The sequence below is a fragment of the Cyrtonyx montezumae genome, unplaced genomic scaffold, assembly GCF_038088225.1.
Source record: "Cyrtonyx montezumae isolate F1298 unplaced genomic scaffold, pur_monq_1.0 scaffold_10, whole genome shotgun sequence".
Taxonomy (NCBI): domain Eukaryota; kingdom Metazoa; phylum Chordata; class Aves; order Galliformes; family Odontophoridae; genus Cyrtonyx; species Cyrtonyx montezumae.
The window spans coordinates 16,132,894-16,149,616 of NW_027071826.1; the positions used below are offsets into that span (position 1 = coordinate 16,132,894).

The 16,723-nt window shown below is 33.5% G+C and overlaps 1 protein-coding gene across 2 annotated transcripts in view; it reads left to right on the forward strand.

Annotated features, from left to right (window-relative positions):
- EML5 (EMAP like 5) overlaps positions 1 to 16,723 on the forward strand; it is a 91,223-nt gene that overhangs the window by 61,083 nt on the left and 13,417 nt on the right. For both annotated transcript variants that reach the window (XM_065751430.1, XM_065751436.1), the window contains exons 27-30: positions 1,385 to 1,511; positions 12,500 to 12,578; positions 13,157 to 13,286; positions 13,966 to 14,064. In XM_065751430.1, coding sequence (XP_065607502.1) covers positions 1,385 to 1,511; positions 12,500 to 12,578; positions 13,157 to 13,286; positions 13,966 to 14,064 — 435 coding nt within the window. The remainder of the gene's footprint in view (positions 1 to 1,384; positions 1,512 to 12,499; positions 12,579 to 13,156; positions 13,287 to 13,965; positions 14,065 to 16,723) is intronic.

Here is a 16,723-nt window from a genome sequence, read left to right on the forward strand (position 1 = left end):
TGAGGCAAAGACTGTGTAGTAAGGAAAATGATAATGGAGAATTGGATGTGCTGCTTTGAGTTAGAATGTTTAAAGAGAATCTTGACGTCCACAAAATTAAGAATATTGTGCTATTTATAGGTAAATTCCAAAAATCTATACAGAAACATAAATTCACAACAGTTTAGATTTGGACATTATAAATAATAGAATTATGTTGAAATCCATACAACACAAGATCATATCTTGAAATTTTTCCGTATTTCCATGTCATAAAAATATGGTAGGCTGGGATAGACTAATGTTCATATCGTATTATTGGAGCTGTTGCAAACTCAGAATACTTGTAACATACTAATTATCTTTTATGAAATTCTATTTTTTTTTACATGCTTTATTTTTTCTTTTAGTTGTCTAACTCCAAGGGTTCATGAGCCACTTCTCTGCTCCAAATTTCTCTGCAATTTTCCTTCTTTGTAGACTTCTTAAACATTTTTAAACTTTTCTTGCTAATCATCAAATTATTTAGTGTAGTGAGTAAAGTAGCAGATTTCAGTGAAAACTGAAGGTGACCAAAGAGAAACTTTAAATATTTGGACAAATATGGAACTTGGTCAGCATTAGCTTTCTGAATCTAAAATGTCAATCTTAAGAGTATTTACTTGACTCCTGCCTAAGAACAGTCAACACAGCTTTGCCCAGTAAGCTTCCATATGTTCCAGTGCTTTATACAGAATCCTCTTAAGATATGAGTTCAAAGATTTTCTAAGAGGAGAGGTCCATTATTTAGAATGATATTGACAAGATTGTCCACAAAAAAATTTCTCTATCATGACTTGTTAATTTTGGAATTCCAGTTAGATTGTAAATGCTCAGAAAGTTGCAGTTAGTAGTTATGTTTTTTAATGAATTGGATAGTAACAACTCTGTCACTAAACTTTTGACCATGTTTACTGTACTAAAGATAGCAAATATCATCTTGATATGCCTGGCTGTCCCTAAACATTATGTAGGAACCCAGTGCAGAGCTTTAATTTCTAACCAGTTTTTAGAACCTTGTGGATATTTCCTGAAATTGAGAACTGGAAGATTTAGCATCTGGTTGAACTAATAGTAGGTGTCATGTAGCAAGATGCTTTTTAGTTACCTTAAGTCCAAGCAAACAGAAATAGGATTTCGTTGAATGTCCTTGAGTCTTTCTTAATAGTTCCCCAAGGACATTGTAGGGAATTTGATTTCTTAGAATGTTTTCATTAACAATATTCACAATTCCCAGCTGCTTTCCTTCCTTTTTATATTTGTTTTTAATAAGCTATAATTGTACAGTACTTCACTGAAAGCTGCACAAATTATGCATCTTATTTTTCTGTCATTGTTTTGATTCTGTTCGCTTTGATTTTTTTAGGTTATGACAGTGATGTAACGAGGGAAAATGAAATTAATTACACCATCAAAGCCTTATCAACAAACATTAGACCAATGTTTGGAATTAAGCCTCATCTACAACAAAAGGAGCCAACCTTAGATGAAAGGTAATTGCTAAATTATAATTCTAGCCAAGAAAGCTATCTGGAAGATAATTAATAATAAGATATAATAATGCTGAGTTTTATATGCATCTAAAAGGGATATGTATGAAAAGAATGGAAATAATTTATTGGAAAAAAATCTATTTATCAGTTGACATGTCCAAGGACTAGGCTTTATCTTCACTTCAGTGAAAATAAAAGGCTACTGATGATATACATACATTATTATATTTGGGAAATTTCTTGAGATATAATTGAAACATCTGCTGTTGTTGGATAACATTCTGTTTTTGAAACTTCTACTTGCAAGTGATAGCTAGTGATGTCACTGTAGATATGAACCTGTTCAATTGTTTTATCTTAAGACTATCTTCAATTGTTTGGCTTTGCCAACAAGCTGAATTGACTGATTAGTCTAATTACTCTACGTTTGTATCTCCATGTCATTTCTTCCTTTCTTTGAAAAATTCTGTCTGCGGTGTTTCTATGGATTTTATTCATGAGTCAGAAAATATAGTTGATTGCTTTGCGTGACTTACAGAATCCTTAGAGTTGGAATGGACCTCTGAGGGCCATCTAGACCAACTCACCTGCAGCTAGATCAGGCTGCCTAGGGCCTTATCCAGCCTCTCCTAGAAAGCTTCCAGGGACAGAGCATCAACCACATCATGGGGCAACCTGTTCCAGTGCCTTACCACCCTCGCTGTAAAAGATTTTTTCCCTGTATCTTACCTACATCTGCCCTCTCTGAGCTTGAAACCATTTTCCCGTGTTCTATCACCACAGACCTTGCTAGTTAGTTGTACCTGGTTTGCTAATGTATTATTCTGGAATGAGAGGAAGTGTTGGGGAGCATAATAAAGTTAGACCAGCAGATAAAATAAAGGTAAAATAAGGCAATTGAAGAACACTAGTATTAAAGAGAAGACTAAGGAAAACACAATGCAAATTAAGTAGGAGGGAAGATATAGAGAAGTAGCAGATGGGAAACTTGCAAGAACGGGAGGTGATATGTTATGATGCAGTACCTCTTCCTTAGTGAATCTGGCAGATACGTGGTGCCCTCACTGAGAAATGCAACCTGATCTCTGGGGGTTTCAGTGTCTTTTGTTTTTTGGTTTTGTCTATGAAGTAGGAAAGGAATGTGTAAATACGAAGCTGTGATCCCTGTGTTGCATTTAAAATGGAAAGTTATCTTTCTGCTTATTAATTGGATGATTTTGACATGGAAATATAAAAGAAATAATACGAATGGTATAAACATTTTAGATTTATATCTACTTTTGTTATAGAAAGCTGTGATTTAAAAATGAAGCTATAAACCTCTTGTATTTCATTTAACATTTCTGTCTTGAAACTGATGGAGTTGTGGTTTTCATTTCCAAATAGGATACTGAAGAAAATTAATTTTGTAGTAAGTTAAATAGGTTCTGATTCAAAATGCATCAAAGTTGATGAAGGGATTCAGTTGCCTTCATCATTTAAGATTTCTGGGTCCTAAAACTTAAAAAGGAGGGGAAAAGACATTTCTGTGAAGAATAAGAGCATTATATGGTTACTGCATGCATTTTACCTTCCAATTTACTGAAATTAACATTATGTAAGATTAGTAAATATCCTACTAGGTCTATTTTTGTAGGTACTAATTCTTATTTTACTTTATTTTCCTTCCGTTTTGCTTCCTATGAAGGCAGGGGGTAGTGAGGTAAGTTCATTTGCACAAAGTGCAACATTTTTATAACGTAACATGTGGACACATTTTTATAACGTAAGTAGCTTGGAAATATAAAGCTATACTTTGAATTAGAAGTGAGCTCTTTCACCCTTTACTATGAAATAGTAGCTTGTTACTGGTTAGAAGAGACATACAAGACAAAGGGAGAGCTCAGTCTGAGTAAATAAGAGTGGGCAATAAATAGTTAGAAGGAGATGATCAAATCTCATCCTCTCTTCTTCAGAGCTCTACAGCAGCTAAAAGCTCAACTTGTTCAGTATTAAATTTTCTATTTCTGTGTGACGGAGTTGTTGTGGAGCTCCAAAATGGAATAAAAAGTGCAGGGCATAAGTTGCAGAGATACCTGAAATGTCTACCATTTCTGCATCACTGTGTTGGAGCTAAAAAAATAAAAAGCATCTGGGCGAAGAGGGATGTTGCTAACTTGCCCTGCAGGGTCATGCCTAGTGATTATATAATACTTAAGGATCTGACCTGATGGCTTCACCTAGCATTATTCTGATGTGCTTCCATTAAGTAATGAGTTGTTGCACATATTCTGTCAAAAAATCACAATCAAAACCAGGCACTTTTGCAGCACAACAGATTTTAAGCTACAGATCACCTTTCCTCTGAATTGTAGCCTGAGCTCCATTAGTTAAGAGAGAGCACTGCTTGTAGTAGATGGGCCCTGTTTTCAAAATAAAATCACACAAATGAAATGCAGTTGCTTTAATATCTTCATATTCTTCTGCAGACAACTTGACAGATTTGAGAAAGACAACATCTCCATCTAAATTTTAGCTCATACCATAAATTTAGCAACTTGTATCAACGTACATTGTTATACTTTTAAAAGTGTTCAACTGTAATGTCAGTGTTTCTGTATAATCCATAGTGTCTGTCTTCTTTTTTATTTATTTACTGGGCATTTGGCTTTTTGCTCAGAATGTGGGTAGTGACATTCCACAAGGTGTAGGCTTACTACACTACTGCCTGGCATTAGAAGAGAGAGCTTTTGAGTCCCAATACTCTAAGGAGCACAGAGGCACACAAATCTAGTTTATACTTCTGAGAATGTTCATTTGTTTTTTTGTTTTACTATTGAGTGTAAGAAGTGTTTAATGGTCTATGAGAGAAGGCAGGAATAGATATTACCAGGTAATTGATCTCTAGGTCTATGTAGACTTTAAAGACCATGCCAAAAATGTTACTGCATGGGATTGTGGCACCTAGTTTTGAGATTTTGAAGAGCTGAGGTGGAATTCATGAAACCTGGATGAATAATGAAGTTCCCTCTGTACAGAAGGAAGAGGGAAGGATTACTAGGACTATGATTTTCTCATATCCTGAGTATTAACTGAATTAATTTTTAGATATGTGTCTTCCTTTGATTTGAATTCAGTCTCTTGCTTCTGTCTTACAAAATGGCTGTGAGTTACTCTAATCCTGGACTATGGCCTGAATTCAGTCATAAATGACATTCCTATGTAACAAAAATCAATTCACTAGAATTAGTTTGATTATTAAGCAGAAAACTCAATCTCACCTTTTATGTAATGTCTCAGATGTAAGAAATAATGATGACATAGTATGTCAGAGGTCTAGGCTATTTAGTCTATCTAAAATTCAAATATGCATCATAAGGTAGGTGAAAATGTCAATTCCTTTTGCTAACGCTCTGCATTATGTCATAAAAGAATCATAGGGTCAACAAGGCAGAGTAAGCAAAGGAAGTTACAAAATACTGCAGACTGATCAGTAGGGAATTTCTCAGTGAATTATGAATTTCTGCTTTCAGTGTATCACAATAGTTATTGTCCAGTGACCCTTCACTTCAAAATATAAATGCATTTTCCAGAATCTGAATAAAGGATTATTTGTGTTCTGTTAAAAGGTAGTTTTCTAGGTTTTCTCTTTTTTTTTCCCTTGCAGTAACAGAAACAAAGAAATATTTTGTTTTCACCTCCATAATAGCACAGAAGGAGGACTGTGCTATGTTAGTTATTTTCATGACTAACTCATTAATATAAGATGTGAGATGTCATACTTTTAAGCATCATTGCCTTTATTTTTCTTTTTACTACAGTCATAATTTTTTCCATTTTTTTTAGTGTGACTTTTTAAACATTTTAATCTTTTCCACAAAATTCAGTATTCTAAAGAAAATCATTAGATAATTCTTTTTTTTTTAAGTTTTAACTGTTTTTTAAGTCTGATTTTGCTAGTGCTTGAAATAAAGAAGAAATAAAAACAGCAAGAAAATTAAGAGATGAATGGAAAAAATAATGTGCCAAGCCCTAATCTTTAGGCGTAACCATTTGCTGTTTTACTGCATAGTTTCTGTGATTAAAAAAAAGTAACTAGATCAGTGGGTTGTACTGCTGAAAAGAATGCATAGTCAGGGAAGATACAAGCTGTAAAATAATACAGCTGACAAAGTTGTTCTAATATGGCCCTAATGATGCTGAGAATTAATGGAAATGATTATAGTGATTGTGTTGAACTTTCATTCTGGGATAGTAAGGAAAAATGTGGATGGTAGAACTGTATGCTACATTACCTATAAATCTATTTCAACTTGTTCTTCGTTGTGTATTTGGAAACCCTTATTTTTATTTGCTGTTGTAGGTGCCCATACAGGAGTCTTAACTTTATTCAAAATTTTGAAATTAAAAAAGATTGAATTAGAGAGACTTTCTTTCTAAGTCTTAAATCATCATTCCTTCATTGTATGATACAGTGATTTGAAAAATAAATAATAATTACAAGGTAGGGCTAACGGAGTCTTCCTGTGACTTCTTGTTTACTTTTAGGAGTTAGTGAGACAGGTATTGTTTGGCAATGAGAGATGTTGGTGCTGTGCAGGTTGATATACTGAGGAGAAATATGCTGAAGCTTTAAATTTCTGGAAAACTTTCTCAAAAAATTCTAGATGTTAAGCCACAAGATTCCATTCCAAGTTGATTATTGAAGTCTGCTTGTGGTATATATTGCCTAAGGCCAACTTCAGTAACTCTACATCATTTTCCTCATAAAGTAAAATTGTTGTAATATGTATCGTTGACATTGGAATATTTATTTTAACTTTTAGCAAAACCACAAGATAATAGACTTTGAGACAACAATATCAAATCTATACTTTGAATAATTTAAAATTTCTTAATAATAATGTTGAATAGTGCATTGTCTGTGGAAATATGTTTACTGTCTGTATAACGTTGTACATTAGCCTTGTGTGCATTCAGCATCATGAGACAAATCAGAAAACTGTCTCTATCCTTTACTTAACGTTCTTTCCAAGTATGGTTTTGTGCTAGTTAAATTGCCTAGAACAAAAATCCATCATGGATGGTTAACTTTGAAAACACTTCTGGCTCAGCTTCTCCTTGACCTGAAAACCTCTGGAAGTTGATATATTAACCAGAAGAGTATAGCTGTATTCTTACCCTGTTGTTATGCTTCCCAAAGTGTTTTCTCTTTGCTACTGTCAAAGAAAGGATACTGTGATACATATAACTTAGATAAGAATGTTTGTACCAGATCTCAACACTAAACAGGGAATTCTGATTTAATTTTTTAAAATAAATTTACTAAAGATTTGTCAGCTGCTTAAACATCGAAAGTGTTTCTCTCACAGTTATAACTCTCATATGTTCATAATACATAACATTTCTTAGTTCCTGGGCCGAGATCTCTTGTGTGGGAAGATCCATATGTGTCAAATATCTTTTGAAAATTATTTTTAGCTGCTTGATAAGGACAATAAATAAGCTTACATTGTTCTTCAAAGGGAATGAGAGAGGGGAGAGGCGGCTATTAAAGCAATCCTTTTTTCATCTGAACTTGGGCAGCTCACACTTACCACCTTGTACATTGTTTTGTCTTTGAAAGAGAAATTGTCTTTGTAAGAGTCTTTGAATTGTAATTGTCTTTGAAAGAGAAATTCAGAAGTTTTATACAAACATCCTTAAGCAGAACTTTTTGAAACTAGTTTTTCTTTTTGTAGTCATATTCTGCATGTCAGAATGTTCGTTTGTGCCAGGCATTAAGCCTTGAGGTTAAAAACACTGAAACTTCTGCAGCCAAATTGAAAGCAAGTCAGAACAAGTGTACCTGCTAATCAGACTGATGAAAAATACCTGTACATAGTACTGATACTAGGAAGGAGTCTGTATAGACTCGTAGACATCAAAATGACTGGAAGAAACCATCCAGTACTACAAATTTGTGAAATGGCCAAATATCTTCAGTCAACATGAACTGTATTAAATAATTGTGGAAAAAAAAATATAGTAATTATAGATTGGCAGTAGTCAGTATCCCCCACACTTTCACTAGCTGAAATAATTGTATTTTCGTATAACTGAACATATATTTGTGAGTGAACTTGAACATCTGTCTTCAGTAGTGAGCTGACTGTTCTGTTTGCAAGCTCTTTCAAGGAAGTTAAACCTGCAAAGCCCTTCTTTATGTTATTCAAGTATTATGTTTGCCAACTATTTAAGCACTTCATATGGTTCAGAGGTTTCAGGTATACTTCTGTTTGTTGTTTTTTGGTTTTTTTTTTTTTTTTATTACAGTGGGAAGTATTCCTAAGGGTTTTATTCTTATGGCATTATATGTTCATAATGTCCATTTGAATGAATTGAATTTTTCTGTACTGATAAAAGACCTACACAGCATATGAAGTTGTAATTTCCTTGTCTAAAAAGAAGTAAATAAACAGTATTAATTATTTACTGAATTCTCTGACAGTTAGCTTTCAGTCAAACTCTTATAAGTAATCCTTATCTCTTTCCTACCTGCTGCTGAAAAGAGGTTCCAGGTAATGCTTTTATTTTGCTGTCTACTCCGTATTGTACTGTCATCTCTCATTTTCCCTGAGAAGCCATCTCTCATGTTGAGTACTATTCCATACACCTTCAGAATATTGCTATACTACTTACAAATTTTAGCTTTCTTTGTCTGCAGTGTAGTTCTATTGCATATGATAAACTGGATACTTCTTTACCTACCAATATAAAATTAATTACAGGGACCATTAAACTTTTCTGTGTTTTATAAATAATAATTTACAATACTTTCTGTTAAAATATATAAATTTTTACTCAGACCACTTTGTAGTGGACTGCTCTCCATCTCAAATGTGGATTGTCTTATGCTTGTTTGGACAAGTAGACATGCAAATTTGTAGTATTTGCTTAATTATTTAATTACTAAATTACCTATGTGTGCACGATTGAATACAAAAACACACTACTCATAAGACTTGTGGAAATCAAGATGACTGTAAGGAACCTTATTTACAAACTACCAGATTTCATTATCTTCTAATGGCTATTGGGTCTCTTAAGTTTCACAAGTGACTTTGAAAATATTACCAAGAGTAATTGTAAAAGTTCATTCTTACTTTTAAAATTCATTACCTATTTCAGACTTGTTGGTGTGTTTAGGAGGGCAGTGAAAGTCAATTTGTGCTGAATGCTATTGCAAAATCAATTTCTGAATTCTATGTAAGATACCTAACTACAAAGCATAGCTATGATGACCCCCACAGGAGAATTTTTTGTTTGTACCAGCAACTGTATGAAACCATGCCTCATAACACTGTAATTTTTCAAAAGATAAATTTTTTAACTGACATTGTGAGTTATTGTGGAACTCAAAGAATCAGTCACAGGTTATGTTTACTACAGTGAAGGAAAATTCAGGCAACCATCCTTTATTCTCTTAAAAAGTTTGGAAATTATATCAATAATGAATTTAGGGAATAAGATATTGTACAGGACTACTGGGTAGCAGAACTGATAATATTGGAATTGGGATTATATCTACAAGCATGAAAAGGGGATTTTTTTTTCCTTTACTTCAATTTGCTTCTACTATTCTGCTTTAAAAACAACAAAAAAGAAAAAAAAAGTCTTCTAAGAAGAAATACTAATGTTTGAATATACATTCTATTTTCATGTTGAAAATAAAGTGCCAATTTTGAGATATTAATTTTCCCTGTGATAGATGGCTGGACTTCTCCTTCCACACATTCAAACTGACCCCATCCATATGTGCATTCACTCCAATATGTTTTTCCTCTTCTTCCTCCTCTTTTTTGCACATAGTGTTTAAGCATGCAGTCTATCTTCTACATGTATATATTTGAGCACTATATATACTGTATGAAATTAGTCACTTCTCTGTACATAAACTGGCAAATGAAAGATAGTTTTTGCAACTTTTGAAAAGCATTTGAAAAATGTATTCTGGTATTCTTCAACCTTCCTGCCTTTAAGTGCGCAAGCTCTCACCCTGAAACTTAATTGCAGAAAAGAAACACCATATTTGTTTTTTGCATTCTAAGACCCTACAGGTAGTGTTTCATAGGTGGGTAGTTTAATAATTTTTTTAGATGACCTGTGAGAGTTGAAACTGAGTGTGAATAGTGAACTGTTTTCAACTTTATTTTGCTCTTCTGTATGTTTATGTACAAATGTTAGTGTACCAACTCTGACAATTGGCTAATGATGACTATCAGCCTGTATTTGTGTCTGTCTAGCTCTACAGCCTTTAAGTATAGATGGCCTTTACAAGCATTTGCAAAATATGAAATACTTCTATTCCAAGGAATTAGTAGATAGCAAATGTTAGAAAAATTCCACATGCTAGGTCCAAACAGCAGAGAAATCTTGAGTTCCAGTCATTTAACTTCCAGTAACGTAAGCATGTGCCAGAATGATGTCATTGCAGCTTTTACTGCCTTCTTTACTCAGGAAAAAACAACAACAACATCAACAAAAAAACACCAAAACTTTGCTTATGTTCTCCTGCTGCATTAGTTTTTCTTCTGTTTCATGTCTTCCCCTATCTTTCAGTCATAAATGGAAATGTTAAACTTAAGGAAAAAAGGGAAAGAAGATGGCTGAACATGTTTCAGTTTCAGTACAGAAGCCCACAGGCTTCTGTAGATGATGAGAGCAGCCCAGTACATGCTTGGCTTGCTTTTCCTCCTTATTTCCTGAAGTTGGGAGAGTAATTTCTTATGCTCGCAGATGAAAGCACAAGCTTCTACAGCTGAGTGATAGGTCTAAGCTAGAACTGAAAAACTGATGCAAATGCCTTGCTTTTCTATCTTGTGGTTTATATGAATTTGTTCTACCTGGACTCCTGACAGGGGAAAAGATCCTGAAACAGGATCTCTGAGAATGAATTCTGTGTTTACATTCCCACTAAATGTATTTAAAGCAGAACTAAAAGAATATGTTTAAATCCTGTTATTTTTTTATATTTCTCTTTGAGTGAGTTACCTTTAATGCATGTGCATGAACTCATTGGACTTGTTTTCTGACCTGCATTGCTGTATTGTGTACAGTGTATATGCATATATGGAGAGAAGGGGCAGTGCTGATCTGTGCTCTCTGGAGACAGCCTGAGGGAGTGACTTAGAGCTGCATCAGGGGAGGATCAGGCTGGGGAGTTAAGATAAAATTCCTGACCAAGAGGGAATTTGACCTTGGAAGAGGTTCCTTGGAGAAGTGGTAGTAGTATCAAGCATTTCTAAGTTCAAGAAGCGTATGAACAATGGTCTCAGAAAAACAATTTGACTTGGAATGATCCTCTGTTGAGTCAGGTCTTGATGAGCTTCATGGATCCCAGCTTACAATATCCTATGATTCTTGCATTCAGTCAGCAAGATACTAATTTATGAAGTGTTCTTACATCTCCTTAAAGTCATAAATTATTAATTTTTAAGATGAAGACCAAATTTGTTGAGGCCTGAGACTTCCAAAGGTGCTGTAAATTCTCCATGAGCAGCATTTACCAAATAAGCTTGATCAAAACTTTTTACTAAAATTAATGAGGAATGAAACTTGTCAGTAATATAAAAATACAGCATGTATGCAATAGCTGTTTGAGTAGACATCTACATCTAGGTTTATTTCTTTGTACTTCAGTTACTATTCTGTTTTCCATTCTTAATAAAACGTGCACTTATTTATGAATATTAAACATGAAATGCAGTATGAAATATGAGACTCAGTAATTTTCTGTCATGGACTGATTTTTCTGTCTTTTTAAGTATCTCATCCTTTGAAAAAAGTAAGAATTTTTTAATACAAAATGTATCCCTTCCCTGTGAAAAGAGGCAGTGTGTTAGTTATCTAATGCAAAATAATATTTTTTAAATATTTTTATGTTTTTCATTTTTAAAATCTAGATTTATGTCACAATTTAATATTGTAGGGGTCTCTTTCAGGTTTTATTTAACAAAGTAGCCTTTTTTTTTAAATTTGATTATGTTTGGGTGATACAGGCATTCAACGAGTTTGTTTACCAGATGGAAGTTTTTTATCATCTGGTTTTCTTTTGAAAAACATTTTTGTAGGCATTTACAGACTTCTAAGAATAGTGGAAGTAACTGAAGTGTCTCAAAGCACAATTTCTGGCTGTAGTATAATTTACATTATATGTACAATTATTTTGATTTGTGATACAATAAATCTATGAATGATTGGGCAGAGAAAGTGGAAAAATATGATATATCTCAGAAAATGATATTATATTTGGATAATTGAAATAATATTTTTAGTTCAAAATGGTGCATTAAGAAACCATCATTGTTGTTAGCAAATGTATGGTGCTTAATTGCGTCAAAGTCATTGCTTGAACAAAGATGGAATTAAAGGATAAATTCACACTAAAAAGGGACTATTGAAGAGAGCTGATGTGTTGCTTTATTTATGATATCAGTTTCTCACACGGCCTTCTGGCTCAAATAATCTGAATTTCTCTGAATCTATCTTTAGATTTCATTTTTTAATGAATTGATCCTCTCAAGGGTCTTTCTATTATTTGTTGATAAGAACGAATGGGCAGGTGTACCTGGAGTTTTTTATGAATTACTATAATAAGAAAAGTTAGAGCCTACTGAAGGATTGCGGGGAAAAAGAGATGATGATGTCAGGTATTTAGATTAGACAGGTGTGGGGAAGATGGAAGTACTTTAAGAATATGCAGTTAAAAAGCCATCACTTGCATCAGTTTTTGCATTAACCTCATGGGTTGTTGGAAGAATTGTCGGCAACATAGTACATTCAACATTTCTGAAATCAGATGTTTTATTTTACGTTGGCAGAATAATTTCTTTTAAAGATGTACACAATTATCAGTTAAGCAGGGTGATGCTAGTTGTTTTCCTTATGCAGTAGCAGGTTAGAAGTTACTGTGTTAGTATGGAATGGGTGACGGACAGCCTTCTCTTATTCACAGTTCTTTATTTCAGACCACCTGTTAGTAGGGCATTGCCACAGCCTGAGAAACTTCAAACAAATAACGTTGGGAAAAAAAAGAGACCTATAGAGGTAAGAAAAAAGCACACAGTTCTTTTTTACATGCAATATGTATAAAGCACTATGTCTTCATTAGGTACTTGTTTATTATTGTTAACAGTTGTGTTTAAAAAATAAATACATAAATAAATAATACATATAAAAAAAATAAAGATATTCATGATGCTTTTGGCTCCAGCACCTGTTCTTTCTTGTGCATAGCCAATGCAAAAACTCCCTTTTGGTAAATTGGAAATGGAAACCTCACCTAACTATGAAAAATGCAATTCTTCATGTCAAGTGGAATATTTTCTACAACTTGAAACAAAATATTTGTTTTAGAATACAGAATGTCCTTCTGCCATCGGTGTTCTAGAAGTTTTAGATGGTACTTCAGCATTCTTAATTGGAAACTAGAACTACTAAGTTGTGGACCAGTGTTTGTAATCTGGCAAAACAGAAAGACCTCAGTTTCTCTTGGTTTCAGATATCATTCATCTCTTTTTCCATTACTACAAAAGGACGCATTTGAAAAATAAAATCCTAAAAAACATTGTAAATTTTATATTTGCTCTAAGATTTTGATTAATATACTTAAATGTCTTCCTTAGGACCTAATTTTGGAGTTGGTATTCGGGTACCGAGGCAAGGACTGCCGGAACAATGTGCATTATTTGAATGATGGTGCTGATGTAATCTATCATACTGCATCTATTGGGATCTTGTATAATGTGGCAACAGGTAGGAGAAAACCCACTTGAGGAGAAGTATTTCTTCTTGCATATCATGCTAGAGCTTATGAAATTGCTAGTAAAATTTAAATTTAATAAATTTAAGTGGAAAAACTAATATTTTTATTTACCGTTACAAAAGATGCAGACTGTGGAGATCATAAACGATATCTGCATAAGCAAGCTATATGTAAATCTTTCTGAGTAGTGAATTTTGGAGGAAATAAAGATTTGATTATTTTGGTGTGAGCCTTCTGGAAATTGCCTGCTAAAATTAACCTAGAAACTAGAACTGCTGAACAGTGTGATTTAATGTTTTCTAAATCTGAATTTTTTTTTTCAATTTGTTTGTTTTACTTTTAGTCCTCTGCATCACATCATTCATTTTATGCAATTTAGTTGAGGTAATTTAGACCTTTAAAAAACAAGAAAAAATACCATTTGTTTCTGTGATATTTCAGCAACTTGACAAAGAAAACTTTACAAAATAGTTCAGAATTATTGAGTACTATGTATTAAAATCAAGATTTAAAAAGCAGGGTTTTTGATTCCTGGTTAAACTCCAAATTGTAATACTGCCATAATGCTTTTCTCTAACAAATATTATGAAGTTTTCAAACATGAAAGATGTCTATATGTGTGTAAACGTTTTAATTGAAGTTGAATTTTCTTTTATGTTTTTATTCTAGGTTCTCAGTCTTTTTACCAAGAACATAATGATGATATTTTGTGCCTCACTGTAAATCAGCACCCCAAGTTTACCAACATAGTGGCAACTGGCCAAGTAGGTATGTTTGTATTTTTGTAAAAAGAAACTAACGTAAAAGCATGCAATTAGGCCTTGTGAGTTCATGATAAATCACAGAAGTATTTGATTATGCTATCTCCGTTTGTATGAGTGTTACTCAGTTACCTGTCCTCTCATATGTATGGCTGTAATTTAATAAATAAAAGAAAAACATTGAGGTTTGAAAGATTAAGCTTATCTTCTGTCTGCAGTATTATGAAAAAAATATTTGGCAGGAAATCTGAAGCCCCATTATATTACTCTGTATTTATTTATCAGCTCGTGTTAAACTTTCCAGATAATGAAATACTGTTCAAAGAGGTGTAATTAAGCTAAAACTTTTTTCTTTTTTAAGGATTAAAACCAGAATACTTAAAGAAGTTGTTTCATTATGTTAGGGCTGTCTAATTAGAGAGTTTTATAATACTTACTGAGTGTTTTGATAATACATAGCTGAAAGAATTTATACAGAAAACAAACCCTAATTTTCCCTACAGATAAGTTTAGATTTTGGGGGAAAAGAGTGAAATTTCCTGGTAACAGTACAGTTGTGATCTATGAGCTCACAAAAAAAAAAAAAAAAAAGAAAGAAAACAGAAGAAAAAGAAAAAACACCACCCTGCATTTGCATACTCAACTAATACCCCTATTTTGAAAATTTTCAGGTGAATATAATTTCTTTCATAATCCTAGACCCTGATGACAGTTTTCAGACTTTAGTTGTTTTTTGACAGATTGAAGCATACATTATTTTCCTTGGTGCATAGAACACAGAAAAAAATATTGCTTAATAAAAAATTTTTTTTCCTGTTTTTTTTTTCTTCTTTCCTAGTGTCACGTTTAAATCTGGTCATTTTGCCAGAGTTTCTTACCAACTGTCCTGCATCTTTTGGATTTTTAAGTGTGTGTTTCATTAAAATTGCCTCACTGATAATAGTAATAGCTTAGCTAAACTAACAATTTCTTTGAGTTTCCTGCCTCATCAATTTAAAGAAATAATAATAACATCAACAGAAATAATTGTCTGCAAGTTTTTACCTATGGTTTGATTGCAATAAATATTTGCAGGAATATAGATCTTTTTATTGTCTTAGAACTTCATTTGCTCCTTCAGGCTTACATGTTATTCCTTAGGGTAGAACATACGGGAATAATGTAGTTATATTTTGAAAGTCATGAATCAGACATTGCATGAATCAGTTTCTTCAGTGTTCATTTTCCCAAGAGGAAACACAGGTTCCTTTATGTTTTTTTATTCCATAGTCATTTCTACATCAACTACCAGAACAATTTCAGTTCATTCATAATGTGGATTAAGGGATATAAATCAGAAGCAGGTGATGCTTGAAAATTGAACTACAAAATTCTTTGTAAGAAAAAAAAAGTCTGAAAAAATAGAATGGCATCAAAATATCTTTCAGCACTTGTTTTTTAGATTGCAAACAGACATCAAGAAGTAGAAACTTGACAAAGAACATTCTAAACCACTGCTTCTTGTCCACACAGCTTCACTATTATGGTTTAAACCTTCAAAAATTAACAGAAATACTAACTTCAACATTTCTAAACTATAGGTGCTCTTATATAGAGTTTAAGTAATATTTCCCAGTACCTGAACCTAGAATCCTGATTTCTTACCACTCCTATAGAAGATCATTGAGAGCATTTGCCACATCACGTCAGACTCAAACATTACTTCTTCACAGTACAGCAAATGGCAGATATAGTTCTTAATTTCATAAGATATCATAACATGTACAGTGGGTTTTTTTATTTACGGTTTGGCAAAGAGAGACTTGAAGTAGGTTGTTCCTAAAGTAATGTCTCCTGTTTATTTCCATGGAAACTACAACAGGTATGTAGAGCACAAACACTGTTTGATAGAGCAAATTCTCAGCTACTGAATACTATTTTTCAACATAACTACTGCCATTAGCTATGCATTTTGAGTAACGACAGCCTGAATGTCATGCTCATGAAAATCTGCACTTAAACCTTTTCTTCCTTGGGAATTTCCATATTGCTACTCTATGAACTGCTACTTTGGCTCTGGCTCGTAGTGGTGTCTTGTCACCTGTAATGATGCTATCCAGAAAACTGTCACCTTCAGCCTTGCCAGTTCAAAAGATTTTGACAAACTTGCATACTTTGGGAAAGGAACTCTTTCTGTTCCTGTGTGAACATTCAGGGGATGCACCTGTGGTGCAAGTTTGGTGATATTCCAGTGTTGCTGCCGTTGTTTCTAATGCATTGAAGTTCACATTCAGCTCCCTGGACATAATCTTCCAATTTGTGTGGACAAGCTGATAGAGACACTCTTCATGTCATGGTGCGACAGCTGTGCATGGCTGTCTGGAATGTGGCTTGTCTTTCATGTCACCACTGCTGAGATACACCACCCACTGCCACACTACCCTTCTGCTGCCATCTGTCACGTGGCAACAAAACGTAATGGAATGTAGATGGGAAGATGCAACCTCTACTGCTGTACTGCCAACATCCACCCCTTATATCACGGGACAACATTATAAACTAGGAGGCATTACTTTCAGAGCAGCCCTCATACACCAAAATGAAATTAATTCTGTTGTAACTCAAAATAAAAATCAAATTACATTCACTTTACTAATTTATATTTCTAATGTGGCCACTATTTTTCA